The 16,367-nt window shown below is 34.3% G+C and overlaps 1 protein-coding gene across 1 annotated transcript in view; it reads right to left on the reverse strand.

Moving 5' to 3' along the window:
- Nucleotides 1-16,367, reverse strand: part of LOC133181486 (uncharacterized) — a 344,223-nt gene that overhangs the window by 202,215 nt on the left and 125,641 nt on the right. Inside the window, 4 exon segments of the mRNA XM_061315978.1 lie at nucleotides 219-395; nucleotides 524-696; nucleotides 14,590-14,632; nucleotides 14,735-14,953. Of these exon segments, the coding sequence (XP_061171962.1) occupies nucleotides 219-395; nucleotides 524-696; nucleotides 14,590-14,632; nucleotides 14,735-14,953 (612 nt within the window).

Genomic DNA, 16,367 nt, shown 5'->3' on the forward strand with positions numbered 1-16,367 from the left:
CTACTATCTTTGATTTTTGAAATATTTTTTTTTTATTTAAAAAATTTAAAAAATCCAACAAGGGTATATATTTTCACCTGTTATTTTCAATTAGAGAAATAAAACTAATACATAGAAATTCTACAAACATTTGAATCAACCCTCGTTTCTAAAGCATAAATGAAGGAAAGTGTCTGTAAACCTGAATGCAGACATTTAAATGTATATGTTTATCTTGCCAGAATTCCATCCATTATTGTTGACAGGAACAAATGGAGCTCCAGTTATGTTACAATCATTCTTCTCCTTAAACCTGGACAATTGTAAAACTTCCATTAGATCCTGCAATGCATTTCCTTTCAGTGGTGTGGAATCAGGATATCCATTGGTGGCCAGCCATGACTTTGCAGAGAAACCTTGAAAAGAAAAATTTATCAATTAACTATTAAACTGATTTCCTGCTTTCTAAAATTCCCAACTTTTAAATCCTCTGCGTGATTTATTATACTTTTTTTCTTCTATAAAATTCATCTGTGACTCTTACCTGGAATAAGTTGCTCTGATTTCCAATTACAATATGGCTGTGATCTGGACTTTGGCAGCCTGTTGTTTGAGAGAATAGTGTATTCCTCACAATTAGAGGCACCTTCCCAGCAAGAAAGAATGGAAAAACTGACCAAGTACATGTTGGCATTGGGTAGATCCTCAAGTGTATACCTGGAAGATTTCATTGGAAAATGAAAGAAAAAGTGAGCAAGCTCACATACCCCAGGCTGCCACATTACTTGACAATACTACACATAATGAGTGACAATGCTAATGCATTGAATACCAAATGATTATCCCCCTCCCATTTCCATTTACACTGGTGTTTGTCACATCAGAATCAAATCTGTTAGTACCGGTGTCATATAATATATTGAACCCCGCGATATTTTGAACCCGGGTTCAAAATATCGCTGCGAAATATTGAACCCCCCTATAAAATATTGATCCCGGGGTTCAAAATATTATGGCCATAATATTTTGAACCCGGGGTTCAATATATTATAGTCTTAGGGCCATAATATTTTGAACCTGGGGTTCAATATATTATAGCCTTAGGGCCATAATATTTTGAACCCCGGGTTCAATATATTATGGCCTTGTGGCCATAATGTTTTAAACCCCGGTTTCATTATATTATAGCATTATGGCCATAATATTTTGAACCCCATTACATTCTCTGTTTCAAGCATAGGGGTTTCTGAGATTATAGCGTTGAAGTGTTGTACCTCCTAATTTTAATTTTTTTTTTTTTTGGTAGGTTGGGGTGGAGGTTTAAGCTAGGATTTATGGATGTAAAATGTTGTACCCCCTATTAGGCATATGTGTGTATAGGAGGGTGTTTAAAAATTATTGACCTAAATTAAAAATAATTTTTGAATGGTAAGAGGGGGTTCAAGATATTATGGTAGTGAAATGTTCCAACACCCACAACATTTTATAAGGGGTTGAAAATATTGTGGCTGTGAAGTATTGAACCTCCATTTAAATACTACAATGGAAAAGGAAGTGAAAGTATTTAACACCCGTCTCCCCCACACTCACTTTGATTTATTTGTTAGATCTCAAGGGTTGGGTATCTCTATATTAATTTTTTTTTAATAATGTGCAATACCTAAAGAAGTGAGAATAAAATAATATAACCAAAATATTGAAGTCTGAAATTGTCACCAGGAAATTAAAAATAATTGTCTTTTACCATCAAACCTCAAATATTCTACATCAAATAACTAAAATAACTTGATATGTCTGATGGAAAAACAATTATGAGATATTTATTTCTTTGTCTTTTATTCCATCCCATAAGGTATTTATTTATTTTCTTTAATTTAATTTTTTTTGTATAATTTACAATTTGAAAAAAGAAAATTCAAGGAGCAATGTAGTATCTCTCCATTGAGGAGGTAACAGGGATATAGCACCTGTGTATTGTGTGTACACAAGGAGATGTCATTGGAGGTCAACAATACCCACTGTCTATTGTTTCCCCTTGATGGTTTCTGTATTATCACTGTACAGTGTTTAGAGAGTGTACAAATTGAGTAGTCCAGTTTGAGGGGTGTTTAGCTTACATACACCATTCTGATGTTAAAATCGAACTAATCAAAGCAACTGCAGTCATTTCCATTTAAATTAAAAGGGTAAAGGGACTCGATATTTTATGGTCATAATATCTTGAACCCCCTCCCTCTTAAATTAAAAGGGAATGGGACTCAATATTTTATGGCCATAATATCTTGAACCCCCCTCCCTCTTAAAATAAAAGGGTAGGGGACTCAATATTTTATGGTCATAATATCTTGCACCCCCTCCCTCTTAAATTAAAAGGGTGGGGGACTCAATATTTTATGGCCATAATATCTTGAACCCACCGGGTTCAATATTTTATATGGGGGTTCATTATATCGCAGCGAAAATATGAACCCGGGTTCAAAATATTATGCGATATATTGAACCCGGGTTCAATATATCGCGGTATCAAAATATTATGCTACACCGGTAATATCCAGAGGTAAACTTAATACAACATTTTCAAACGAGACAACAGCTTTTCCTCATAATTTATAATCATGATGTACTTGCTAAACTGTTTCATACAACTTGCGAAACAAGAGGCCCATGAGCCACATTGCTCACATGAGCACATTAGCTAGGGGAAAAAAAAAGCAAAAATCAGTTCAGTATTGAAATGTTTATGGGGGTGGGGGGTGAGGGGTGGGTTTGAATTTTAAACTACCTGATGAAGCTTTCATATCAATATAACAAATGGCTTTGCTGTTCTTCAGCAGAAGATATTTTTTCCATATATTCATTTGTAAAAATTTGATCCCCCATTGTGGTGCCACCCTACCCCTGGAGACCCTCATTTGAACAAATTTTATTAAACACTACCCAAGGATGCCTCCATATCAATTTTACTAATCATGGCTTTTCTGTTCTTGAGAAAAAGATTTTTTCCTATATATTCCTCTGTAAACTTTAATCACCATTGTGGCCCCACCCTACCTCCAGGGGGTCATGATTTGAAGAAACTTGAATCTACACTACGTGAGGATGCTTCCATATAAATATGACCAATCATGGCTTTGCTTTTCTTAAGGAGAAGATTTTTAAAGATATTTTCCTATATATTTCTATGTAAAACTTTGATCCCCCATTGTGGCCCAACCCTACCCCCAGGGGTCATGATTTGAACAAACTTGAATCTACACTACCAGAGGATCCTTCCATATAAAAATGACCAATCATGGCTTTACTGTTCTTAAGAAGATTTTTAAGGCTATTTAAGGTCTTCCGTCTTCACGGAAGACCTTATAGTGATTCTATTGTTTCTTATTAAGGTCTTCCGTCTTCACGGAAGACCTTATAGTGATTCTACTGTTTCTTATTATTATTATTATTATTATTATTATTCTTATTTTTTAGACAAATTTTGTGCACGCATTATCTCGAGAACTATTCAGTGGTTTTTCATCAAACTTTCAGGGATAATGCGCTATGAAATGTCATTGTTACATTTGAAAGAATTTTGGAGAAATTCGTTTCCGGTTCCAAGTTATGGACATTTTTCTGATTTTGAAATGACATTTTATCCGCGCGAGATCTAAAGAACGGCTAAAGATATGAACTGGAGACTTGTTGGAGAGCATAGAACATGACTTCTAGATATGCGGGTTTGCCTTTTCGTGCGTCGTGAGTACTTCCGGTCGCTACCGGAAGCGAATTAAAAAAGTCAATTTTTTCAACTTTTACGTTTTTCAATATTTTTCTTTGATTTTAATAGGGTTAATAGAGACTTTTATTGTAATGCTTAATATATAATTTGTTTTTAAAATTGTCTACCAGAATACATTTTAAAAATAGATTTTTTAGACAAATCTTGTGCACGCAATATCTCGAGAAGTATTCAATGGTTTTCCATCAAACTTTCAGGGATAATGCGCTATGAAATGCCATTGTTACATTTGAAAGAATTTTGTAAAAATTCGTTTCCGGTTCCAAGTTATGGACATTTTCTGATTTTGAAATGAAATTTTATCCGCGCGAGATCTAAAGAACGGCTAAAGATATGATTTGGAGAATTGTTGGAGAGCATAGAACATGACTTCTAGATATGCGGGTTTGCCTTTTCGTGCGTCGTGAGTACTTCAGGTCGCTACCGGAAGCGAATTAAAAAAGTCCATTTTTTCAACTTTTACGTTTTTCAATATTTTTCTTTGATCTTAGTAGGGTTATATCCCTTTACAGATGCAAGTTACCGAACATAATAGGTATCAGATTCCTTGAGCGTCATATGGCGAGACGTGTTTTGTTGCAAAACATTCAAGACTTTTCATTAATGTGTTACTAAATGGAATAGTCCACTTTGGGGGTTAAGAGGAATATGAAATGTGTAAGAAAACTTAGCGCTGCCTTTATGTTACTTGCCCTTATACGATATGTTTATGTACAGTGTGATAAATAAACATTCTTAGGCTCGAAAATCAGGCTATAGCAACATATCTTTTTTAAAATTTCATTGAATCTATCACGTACACTTATTCAATTGAAGACACATTTCAAAGAAAAGGCGCGAAGATTTACTCGTGACGTTTGGCGCGAAATAATGTATCTTGACCCGCCTTTCACAAATGGTCTGATGCAGTAGTGTAGAAGTACAGAAAAAGATTACACGGACATGTCTGTATTTGGAATTGCATAGAATAGAAAACTGAATGCATAAAGAATAAAGGAAGTAAACACAATAGTTTTTTTTTTAGTTTTTATCAGTAACAGATTATTTTCTCTGCTATCAGTTATTGTTAAAAATCAAGTAACAAATCCGATGTAAATCTACTAGCACTTGCACAAAATTTAGCTGGCTAGTTTTCATCCTATAATTCGGCACTATAAAAAAAAAAAATTAACCTGCCTGACACTCGTTACTTCAGGGAATGAGTGCAAGGTAAACATCGATGATGGCTGGTACATTGCGCTAGTGTAGTGGTTTCAATATTAAAGAACAAGGTTCACTAAGGACCTTTTTTAGCCCTGTGAATTTCAGAAAAACTGAAACTGCTTGTTTTTAGTTGACAAAGCATTAAATATCATTTAGACCTTTGATGACTGCGTATCTATCAAAAATGACGTAATTTTCTGGCTAGTCTATGCATTTAGACGTCATGAAATGCGTCATTTTCCTCGTATCCTGAAAATTTCTACAAAACAGCCAATTTTTAAAGCTATTTTTCGATATTTAATTTAGGACGTAACCTCTGATCTTAAATATGCAACAATTAAATGATAGAACTATTTCTGAGGATTACAAAACCTGTTTTATTATTTTTTTTACCTTTTTTTTAAACTAAAACTTGCATCACTTTATTGCATCTCTTTCGCTGTTTTAAAATATGTTAGATTCCACCGGAAATAATCGTCAACTTCCGATCTATTTTTCGGCAACAGTAAACGACTGAAGTCTAAAACTTTCAGGACTGATAGTCAGTCATCAGTTTATTTAAATCGTGACAAAATCTTGTATCGCCGTTACTTCCGATCGTGACAGGAAGTGATGCAAAAAAGGGAATGGTTAATGGTTAGCACGTTGGATTTTCAGGCTGACGACCAGGGTTAAATCTCATGAGTGTTTGAATTTCTTTTATCACTTTTCAGCTTGAGTTTTCTTTTTTTTTTCAGAATCGGACGGAAGACCTCTCATTGCTCGCAATGAGTTTCTAGTATTCTTAATATTATTGTATAGACGAAATTTTGTAAAGGACTTTGTCCGCTCCATTTCTCCAGAACAGCTTAAGATATGAAAGTTAAATCTGTCAGATTTCATAGATAATGACTTGGGATGTCACCATGAATATTCTTTTCGTCGTCAATACTTCCGGTCGTCACAGAAATTGGATTAAAATGTCGATTTTTTCAATTTCTTCGTCTTTCTAACTTCTTTTTTCTGTAATATTCATAGGGTACGTAAAGGCCCCTCTTTGAAGATTTTACGTATTACCAGTTTCTTGATAGGATTAAGAAGGAATTAAATATCTTTAAATATCTTAGAATTTCTGAAAACATAGGACCAACGTATCTCAAAACACTACAAAATATTGATTTTTTCCCCGTATATATAGTTTGCGGGGACTGCTCAGCGCTCATTCACGTAGGACGCGGTGTAGAGGTAACACCTACCTGGTGATTGGGATAGGCCAGAAAAGGCTTCCTGTTGCCATGGAAACGAGTTTATATTAAATAAAAACGGTTGTATATGATATGTGTGTGCATTTTATTCGCCTCTCTTTTTTTGTCAACTGTAGAAGACATTGTCATATTTAACCCCCCCCCCCCCCCCCATTTTCTCTTTTTCGCTTTTATGTTTTGGATTATTTATAAAATGACCTTGAACTTCATATCACAAGCAACTCTTCTTGACGTTTTCAAAATTATAAGCCTTAATTCTTTCTATAAAATAATGGTAATTTACATGTTTATGTTCAAGACCCCCCCCCCCCTTCCTCGAAGCAACCAGGTAGAATACACAGATATAAAATTCACAACTTATACGGAACTTCTTAAGAGTTTCATTAATAAAATTCAGTTCCCCTGATGTGATTTGATATTTTGCTACCATTCATTCTTCTTCTGTTTTGTCTATAGAATTTATAATTATTTTATTTAGAATTAATTTATCTTTACAAAGTAGTGATTGTCAGCTGCATTCATTAGCATTTCACGTTTTCTTGTATATCTATCACTTGCATATTAATAATTTCATTAAATACTATTTAAAAGTATTAAAACTTCATTTCTATTAAATTTTATTAATTTGTATATCCTTGGATCCGCTCCTGCAGGTGCGCGAAAGCCTCATCACTACTGTAAACAAATTATTCATCACGCCGAAAATGTTCATGATTCCGCTAAACTAAGAAAGTTTACACATAGTTTATCATCTCATAAACAACCATCAGCCCTGTCCAATGCAGAAATGCTCGAATTGAAGGGGAAAATTCAGGAATTGTTTTGCGTCAGCCATGTTTTGACGTGAACCTTACACGGCATTCTGTTCTTAAGGTCTTCCGTCTTCACGGAAGACCTTATAGTGATTCTACTGTTTCTTATTATTATTATTATTATTATTATTATTATTATTTTTTTGACTTTCTAATTTTGTGCACGCGATTTCTCAGAGACTATTGAGTGAATTGGGATGAAATTTGCAGGGGAAACGTGTCGTAGGCTGAAGTTATTTTATCAGGGAGCAAATTCCAAAAATCACATCCGGTGCCAAGTTATGGACCATTTCCTGATTTTAAAATGAAATTTTGTCCAGGGATAATCTCAAGAACGGCTAAAGATATCAATGTCAAACTTTCAGGAATAATAGATCGTGATAAAGACTTGCCGGGAAGCTTATTTTTGTACGCCGTCGGCACTTCCTGTCGCTACAGGAAGTGGCTTTCAAAAATCGATTTTTTCATTTTTTTTGTTTTTAAATATTTTTCTGCGATATTAGTAGGGATAATAAAGCGTCTTATCGGATTACTAAATATATAATTTGTTTTAATGTTGATTCAAACATACTCTAGGAATTCGCTTTTTTCGTTTTAAGTCACTTTCTAATTTTGTGCACGCGATTTCTCAAAGACTATTGGATGGATTTAAATGAAATTTTCAGGAATAGTGTGTTGTAAAATGAACTTGATCTATCTGAGAGAAAATTTGGAAATTTACTTCCGGTGCCAAGTTACAGACCATTTTCTGATTTCAAAATGACATTTTGTCTGCGGATAATCTCAAGAACGACAAGAGATATCAATGTCAAACTTTCAGGGATTATAGCTCGTGATAGATACTAGCCGGGTCGCTACTTTTTGTTCGTCGTCGGCACTTCCGGTTGCTTACGGAAGTGATCAAAGAAATCGTAAAATTTCAACTTTTCTTTTTAAAATCAATACTTACATCACGCTATTGCATCTCTTTTGTAGTTTCGAAATATGTTAGTCTCACCGGAAACAAAAACGTCAACTTCCGGTTATAAGAGAAAAGCTACATAATTTGAGTATTTTTCTTTCCCATTAATATCTTCTCTAGTTATTAATGTCTTTTGTAGCATTTGAAATGAATTCTAAATGTGTTATTTAGACTGCAAATGTCTAGAGTAACGTCAAGTATCTTAAGCTTTGTAAAATTCACTTCCGGTCGGGTGTTTTTCTGTCCTCAAAATGAGAAGTTGTCTGAGCAAGATCTCAGAAACGGTAAGAGATTAATACACCAAACTTATATGAGCAACAGACCTTAAGATGTAGGCAAGACCATTTGGGTTCAGAGCGTCAGCGTCACTTCCGGTCGTCACAGGAAGTGATCAAAGAAATCAAAATTTTATTTTTTCTTTTTTAAATTAAAACTTGCATCACTTTATTGCATCTCTTTCACTGTTTTGAAATATGTTAGATTCCACCGAAATCAAAAACGTCAACTTCCGGTTTTAGGAGATAAACTACGTTATTTTTATATTTAACTTTCTCATAAATATTGCTTATCGATAAAGTACTTGAAATAATTATATGCATGTTGTAGATACTGCAAATGTCTAGAGAAAAGTCAGAGATTTTTCTAAAATTCACTTCCGGTCCTTGTCTACCTGTCCTCAAAATTAGAATCTGTTCTCAAGATACGGCTCGGCAACAGTAAACGACTGAAATCTAAAACTTTCAGGACTGATAGAAGGTCATCACTTTATTTGAATCATGAGAAAATCTTGTATCGCCGTTACTTCCGGTCGTGACAGGAAGTGATGCAAAAAAGCGAATTGTTAATGATTAGCACGTTGGATTTTCACGTTGACGACCAGGGTTAAATCTCCAGAGTGTCTATATTTCTTTTATCACTTTTTCAGCTTGAATTTTCGTTTTGTTTTCAGAATCGGATGGAAGACCTCTCATTGCTCGCAATGAGTTTCTAGTTAAGGTCTTCCGTCTTCACGGAAGACCTTATAGTGATTCTACTGTTTCTTATTATTATTATTATTATTATTATTCTTTTTTTTGACAAAATTTTGTGCACGCGATTTCTCGAAAAGTATTCAGTCGTTTTCAATGAAACTTTCAGGAAAAATCAGTCATTGTATGAACTTTGTTCATCACAAGGAAAATTTGGAAAATTCCATTTTGGTTCCAAGTTACGGGCAATTTCCTGATTTTAAAATGAAATTTTGTCGCCCCTTTTTTTCAAGAATGGCTAAAGATATGAACTGGAGACTTATTGGAGAGCATAGAACGTGACTTCTAAATTTGCAGAATCGCCTTTTCGTTCGTCGTCGGCACTTCCGGTCGTCACAGGAAGTGATCAAAGAAATCGTAAAATTTCAACTTTCTTTTTTTAAATCAATATTTACATCACATTATTGCATCTCTTTTGTAGTTTCGAAATATGTTGGTCCCACCGGAAACAAAAACGTCAACTTCCGGTTATAAGAGAAAAACTACATAATTTGAGTATTTTTCTTTCCCATTAATATCCTTTGTAGATAAAGTATTTGAAATGAATTTTAAATATGTTATTTAGACTGCAAATATCTAGAGTAACCTCAAATATCTTTGTAAAATTCACTTCCGGTCGCGTGTTTTTCTGTCCTCAAAATGAGAAGTTGTCTGAGCAAGATCTCGGAAACGGTGAGAGATTAAAACTCCAAACTTATATGACCAACAGACCTTAAGATGTAGGCAAGACCATTTGGGTTCAGAGCGTCAGCCGTCACTTCCGGTCGTAACAGGAAGTGATCAAAGAAATCGAAAATTTCAACTTTTCTTTTTTTAATTAAAAATTGTATCACTTTATTGCATCTTTTTCGCACATTCAAAAGATGTTGGTTCCACCGGAAACAAATACGACAACTTCCGGTTAGACGAGAAAAACTAAATAATTTGAGTTTTTTTAATTTCCAGTAAAAATTCTTTATAGATAAAGTATTTGAAATGAATTTTAAATGTGCCATTCAGAGTGCAAATGTCTAGAGTAACCTTAAATATTTTTTTCAAAAATTCACTTCCGGTCGCGTGTTTTCCTGTCCTCAAAATGAGAAGTTGTCTGAACGAGATCTCAAAAACAGGTAAAAGATTAAAACACCAAAATTTTAAGAGTAATGGACGTTGAGGGGTAGGTGAAATCATTTGGGTTAAACGCGTCAGTCGTCACTTCCGCTTGTCACAAGAAGTGATCAAAGAAATCAAAAATTTTAACTTTTCTTTTTTAAATCAAAACTTACATGACTTTATTGGATTTCTTTTGCTGTTTTGAAATATGTTAGATTCCACCGGAAACAAAAACGTCAACTTCCAGTTTTAGGAGATAAACTACGTTATTCTTATATTTAACTTTCTCATAAATATCCCTTATCAATGAAGTACCTGAAATGATTTTATGCATGTTGTAGATACTGCAAATGTCTAGAGAACAGTCAGAGATTTTTATAAAATTCACTTCCGGTTGTGTGTTTACCTGTTCTCAAAATTAGAATTTAGTCCCACAATGTTGTTCAGCAACAGTAAACGACTGAGGACTAAAACTTTCAGGACTGATATTCAGTCATCAGATTATTTGAATCGTGAGAAAATCTTGCATCGCCGTTACTTCCGGTCGTGAAAGGAAGTGATGTAAAAAAGTGAATGGTTAATGGTCAGCACGTTGGATTTTCATGCTGACGATTAGGATTAAATCTCCAGAGTGTCTGAATTTCTTTTATCACTTTTTCAGCTTGAATTTTCGTTTTTATTTTCAGAATCGGACGGAAGACCCCTCATTGCTCGCAATGAGTTTCTAGTTATTATTATTATTCTTATTTTTTAGACAAATTTTTATTATTATTTTTTAGACAAAATTTTGTGCACGCGATATCTCGAATACTATTCAGTGATTTTCTGTGAAACTTTCAGCATTTGTGAGCAATGATATGTTCTTGTGGCATGGCCAAGAAAATTTGGAAAATTCCCTCCTGGTTCCAAGTAATGGGCAATTTCCTGATTTTAAAATGAAATGTTGTCCGCTAATTTTCTCAAGAGTGGCTAAAGAGAGGAACTGGAGACTTGTCAAAGATAAAAGAGCATGAGTTGTAGATTTGTGGAACGATTTTTTTATGAGTCGTCAGTACTTCCGGTCGTCACAGGAAGTGATCAAAGAAATCGAAAATTTCAACTTTTCTTTTTTTAATCAAATCTTGCATCACATTATTGCAACTCTTTCGCAATTCGAAATATGTTGGTCCCACCGGAATCAAAAACGACAACTTTCGGTTATAAGAGAAAAACTACATAATTTTGGTATTTTATTTTCCCATAAATATCTTTTATAGATAAAGTATTTGAAATGATTTTTGGATATGTTATTCAGACTGCAAATGTCTAGAGTAACGTCAAATATCTTTGCAAAAATTCACTTCCGGTCACGTGTTTTCCTGTCCTCAAAATGAAAAATATCTGAGTGAGATCTCAGAAACGGTAAGAGATTAAGACACCAAACTTATACAAGTAATAGATCTTGAAGAGAAGGCAAAACCATTTGGGTTAAACTGTCAGCCGTCACTTCCGGTCGTCACAGGAAGTGATAAAAAAAATCAAAAATTTCAACTTTTCTTTTTTAAATTAAAACTTGCATCACCTTATTGCATCTTTTTCGCTGTTTTGAAATATGCTAGACTCCACCGGAAACAAAAACGTCAACTTCCGGTTTTAGGAGATAAAATATGCTATTTCGATATTTAACTTTCTCATAAATATCGCTTATAGAAAAAGTATTGAAATGTTTTAATACATGTTGTAGATACTGCAAATGTTTAGAGACACGTCAGAGATTTTTTTTTTTATAAAATTCACTTCCGGTCACGTGTTTTCCTGTCCTCAAAATTAGAATTTGTTCTCACAATTGCTCAGCAACAATAAAAGACTGAAGTCTAAAACTTTCAGGACTGATAGTTCGTCATCAGTTTATTTGCATCGTATGAAAATCGTGTGTCGCCGTTACTTCCGGTCGTAACAGGAAGTGATGCAAAAAAGTTAATGGTTAATGGTTAGCACGTTCGATTTTCACGCTGACGACCAGGGTTAAATCTCCAGTGTCTGAATTTCTTTTATCGCTTTTTGAGCTTGAAATTTCGTTTTTTTATTTTCAGAATTTCTATGTAAAACTTTGATCCCCCATTGTGGCCCCACCCTACCCCCGGGGGACATGATTTGAACAAACTTAAATCTACACTACCTGAGGATGTTTCCAAATAAGTTTCATCTTTCCTGGCCCAGAGGTTCTTGAGAAGAAGATTTTTAAATGATGCCATTATTTTTTCACTAATTCCTAATTATCTCCTCTTGAAAGAGGGTGTGGCCCTTCATTTGAACAAACTTGAATCCCCTTCAACCAAGGATACTTTGTGGCAAGTTTGGTTAAATTTGGCCCAGTGGTTCTTGAGAAGAAGTCGAAAATGTGAAAAGTTTACAGACGGACGACGGACAAAATGTGATCAGAAAAGCTCACTTGAGCCTTCGGCTCAGGTGAGCTTAAAATAGTATATTTTGGCCAAACTTCTAAGTTCAAAGGTTTAAAAAAATAATAAACAAGAGGCCTATGGGTCACATGGCTCACTTGATCACCTTGGCTGGGGAAATGCAGAAATAGGTGCAGTAATGAATAGTTTAAACATAAATGCTGGTTGGGAAGGGGGGAGGGGGACTGGAATCTACATTACCTGAGGATGCTTCCATATTTCTTTGAATAATCATGGCCTTTGAAGATTTTTCAAGATTTTTTCCTACACACTTCATCATCTATTGTGGCCCCGTAAGACTAATAGTGTTTTTTTTGTTCCTGAGAAGATTTTTAATGATTTTTCCTATGTATATCTCTGAATGCCGATTGTGGTCCCTGCCTACCCCTGGGTCATGATTTGAACTAACTTGAAGCTTCACCACCTGAGGATGCTTCCATATAATTATGACCAATCATGGTTTTGTTGTTCTTGAGAATATTTATACAGATTTTTCATATGAATTCCAATGCAAGACTTTGATCGCCCATTGTGGCATGATTTGAACAAACTTGATTCTACAATACCTGAGAATACTTCCATATTGATATAAATATGACCAAATATGGCTTTGATGTTCTTGAGATAAAGATTTTAATAAAATTTCCTATGTATTCCAATGTAAACTATTGATCACCTATTGTAACCCCACCTTACTCAAGGGGGTCATGATTTAAACAAACTTGATTGTTCACTACCTGAGAGTGCTTCCATATAATTATGACTAATCATGGCTTAGCTGTTCTTGATAAGAAGATTTTTAAAGACTTTTCTGATGTATCCTTATGTAAAACTTTGATTACCCAATTTGAACCTACCCTACCTCTGTGGTTCATGATTTGAACAAACTTAAATCAAGACTACCTGGGAATGCTTCAACATAAGATTCATATTTTCTGGCCCAGTGGTTCTTGAAAAAAAAAAGGAAAGATTTTTAAAAGATGCCATTATTTTTTCACTTATTCAAAATCATCCCACCTTCTAAGAATGCATGCTCGTTCATTTGAAGAAACTTGAATCCCCTTTACCCTAGGATAATTTGTGGCAAGTTTTGTTGAAATTGGCCCAGTGTTTCTTGAGAGGAAGATGAAATTGTAAAATGTTAACAACGACAGACAACAGACATATTTTGATCAGAAAAGCTCACTGGAGCTTTCGGCTCAGGTGAGCTAATAATTGAGTGTTCCAAGGGATGCTTGAGTATTCTGTTACATAGCATCATTAAAGATGCAGATAAATATAACAGTAGTCTGGTTAGCTCTTTATTTGCTACTAGCATTATAGCTCATACATGGATAGTAAGACTGTGATAAAATCAGAAATATGATTCCCAATCCTCAATTAGAGGATAATTAGAAATAATAAATTATCATTTTATTATGTGTTTAATCCAACAATCCTCAAAAAGAAATTTCAGTATGTCTTTACTGCAAACGTCAGTCTACAACCATCAATTTTGGAATACTGAACCCATTGTATTCACATAGTATTTTAAGTTCACTTTGTATGGTAATTGTATAAATACAGTGTCATGAGCTCATAAGCATGAGATTATGCTATTTATCAAAACCCTTCTTCTACAAATTCAAAACACATAAGTTGAATTTACCGTCCAGAGTATTTTTGCAAAGTAGGTCAAAGGTCAAGGTAAAGTGAACTGTAACTGGTATTTATCATAATATTAAAGACAAATCGTATGCACGCTAAATAGCCTATACTTATCTCTTTAATGTCAAAATACGCTGTATATCAGCAGTTTGAACTATTTTGAAAAATTGGTCAAAGGTCAAGTTCAAAGGTCACAAGGTTGGTAACCATGGTAATTTACAAAAGCCATATCACCAAGCAATATATGTGCAAAATATCAAATTCATACCTCTTACAAGTTCTTGAGATACAAGGTGTGACAGACAGACAGTTAGACAGACAAACCGACAGACAGACAGTTGCAGGTTTAAGTGATCCCTAAGTGTCGCTCAGCTCTGCAGGTGACACAAAAATTGTCTTACTTCAACTGATAAATTCCACTCATGCTTATAACTTCTTCTTTTCCTGAAATATTTAAAAACAAAATTAAAGCAAACCAAATCTCTAGGTCACACTGATTTATAGATACATGTACATGTATTTATAATATCAAGTATGAAAACTTACCCCAGTTGTTGTATGAGCTAGGCTGTATTTCTCTTGTGAATTTGTCTATCCCTACACTGATTCTGTCTTGACAGTAATCCAGACTGAGGTGGATAGTTACATGTTTCATCAGAGGTTCAGCATACAAGCAGCACACCACATCAGAACAGGAGGCCCCCAGATTACAGCTGATAGCTCCCCTTACAACAGGTACATTTGTTGGCAGTGGAACAGGACAGTCTTAATATGTATAAATTACAGTTAAGATAAAACATGGACAAAATATGATTTATGGTTATTAGACAGAATGAGAAAATCAAAAAGCAACATATTGTTACGTTCCGATAAGTTTACCTGTGAAATTCGGATTAACTGTTGTTGACAAGTTCCGAATAAACGGACCCTGAACCCGATGTATATAAACTACTAAAATATTTGTCAATGAACAATAACGAAAGAATTGAACAATAATTAATTTATTTGAACTTTATCAATTTGATTTATGTATTGTAATGACAAAGCGTTATATTGTATATGTTCTATATAGGTACGTTATTTAGTAATTTTAGTGGTTAAAACCCGCTAACTTACAAATCAGATATTAATTGTGACGTTATTGGTTTCTGATGTTTCTACGTCATCATAACAACTTTTGTCTATAAAAGACAGCTGTTTTGTGTTTAGAAGTCAGTCTGCAGTAGGTAGCGACTCCGTATACTTCGGGTGTAAGACAGTGGTATGTACAAACAGTACCAAGTCTATGTATACGAAATCATTAGTGAAGAGTCACATAGAGTAGAAACGTCCTAGATTGACCATTGGTTCGTCATCTTGGTATTAACCAAATAACGATGTACCAACAAACTACAGTTTTATATTGTTTTCCATTGTGCTTATAACTGAACCATTTGATGACGATCGTCTTAATAAATATCATAAACTTTACAACGTGTTATTCATCACGGTTCTAAAGCAGATATTATAGTGAACTAAAATTTGGTCATTTCGCCAATTATTTAGTGGACCAAAAATTGGTCGTTATTCCGATTTTATCTAAATTTTGTGGACAACCATTTCAACCTTGACCAGTTACCAGAAACCAACAGCGGCCCACGATAAAATGACTAAGTAATAACCTTATACCCTCTGTTTCGTTACAGTATGAAGATCAAAATTGGAGAACATATAAAACAACATCTGTGTACATTTATTTTGCAGTTTAAATCAATCCAAGAACCTAGAGGTTTTTGAGTCTAATTGCTCATCTTGATAAATAATCTAAACTTTTATGGGAGCCCAAAATTAGCAAAGACCATTATATCCTTTTCAGTTTCAGGGGTCAAGGACAGGTCAAAGAAACAATTTATAACCCACAGCATTCCTACATAATAGCATCAATACAGTGACCTCACTCATTCTTGCATTAACATCAGTAATGTACCCACCCTTGCATTGGAAACTTGACTTCAAAGTACTTAACCTACATGTAATGAGGGATGCATGCCTGCTTGCATATTTACTTGTTATATCCTTACTGCTGAAAGAAGACTTGAAGAATAAATTCAGCAAAAAATGAGTCTAATCTTCCTTTGCAAGACATTGATAATATACAGGTAGAAAATTATTTCCTTAGGTATTGACTACCATTTACAGG

Source organism: Saccostrea echinata, unplaced genomic scaffold (genome assembly GCF_033153115.1).
Source record: "Saccostrea echinata isolate AGI-Se365-2 ecotype Australia unplaced genomic scaffold, CSIRO_AGI_Sech_v1 ptg000009l, whole genome shotgun sequence".
NCBI lineage: Eukaryota > Metazoa > Mollusca > Bivalvia > Ostreida > Ostreidae > Saccostrea > Saccostrea echinata.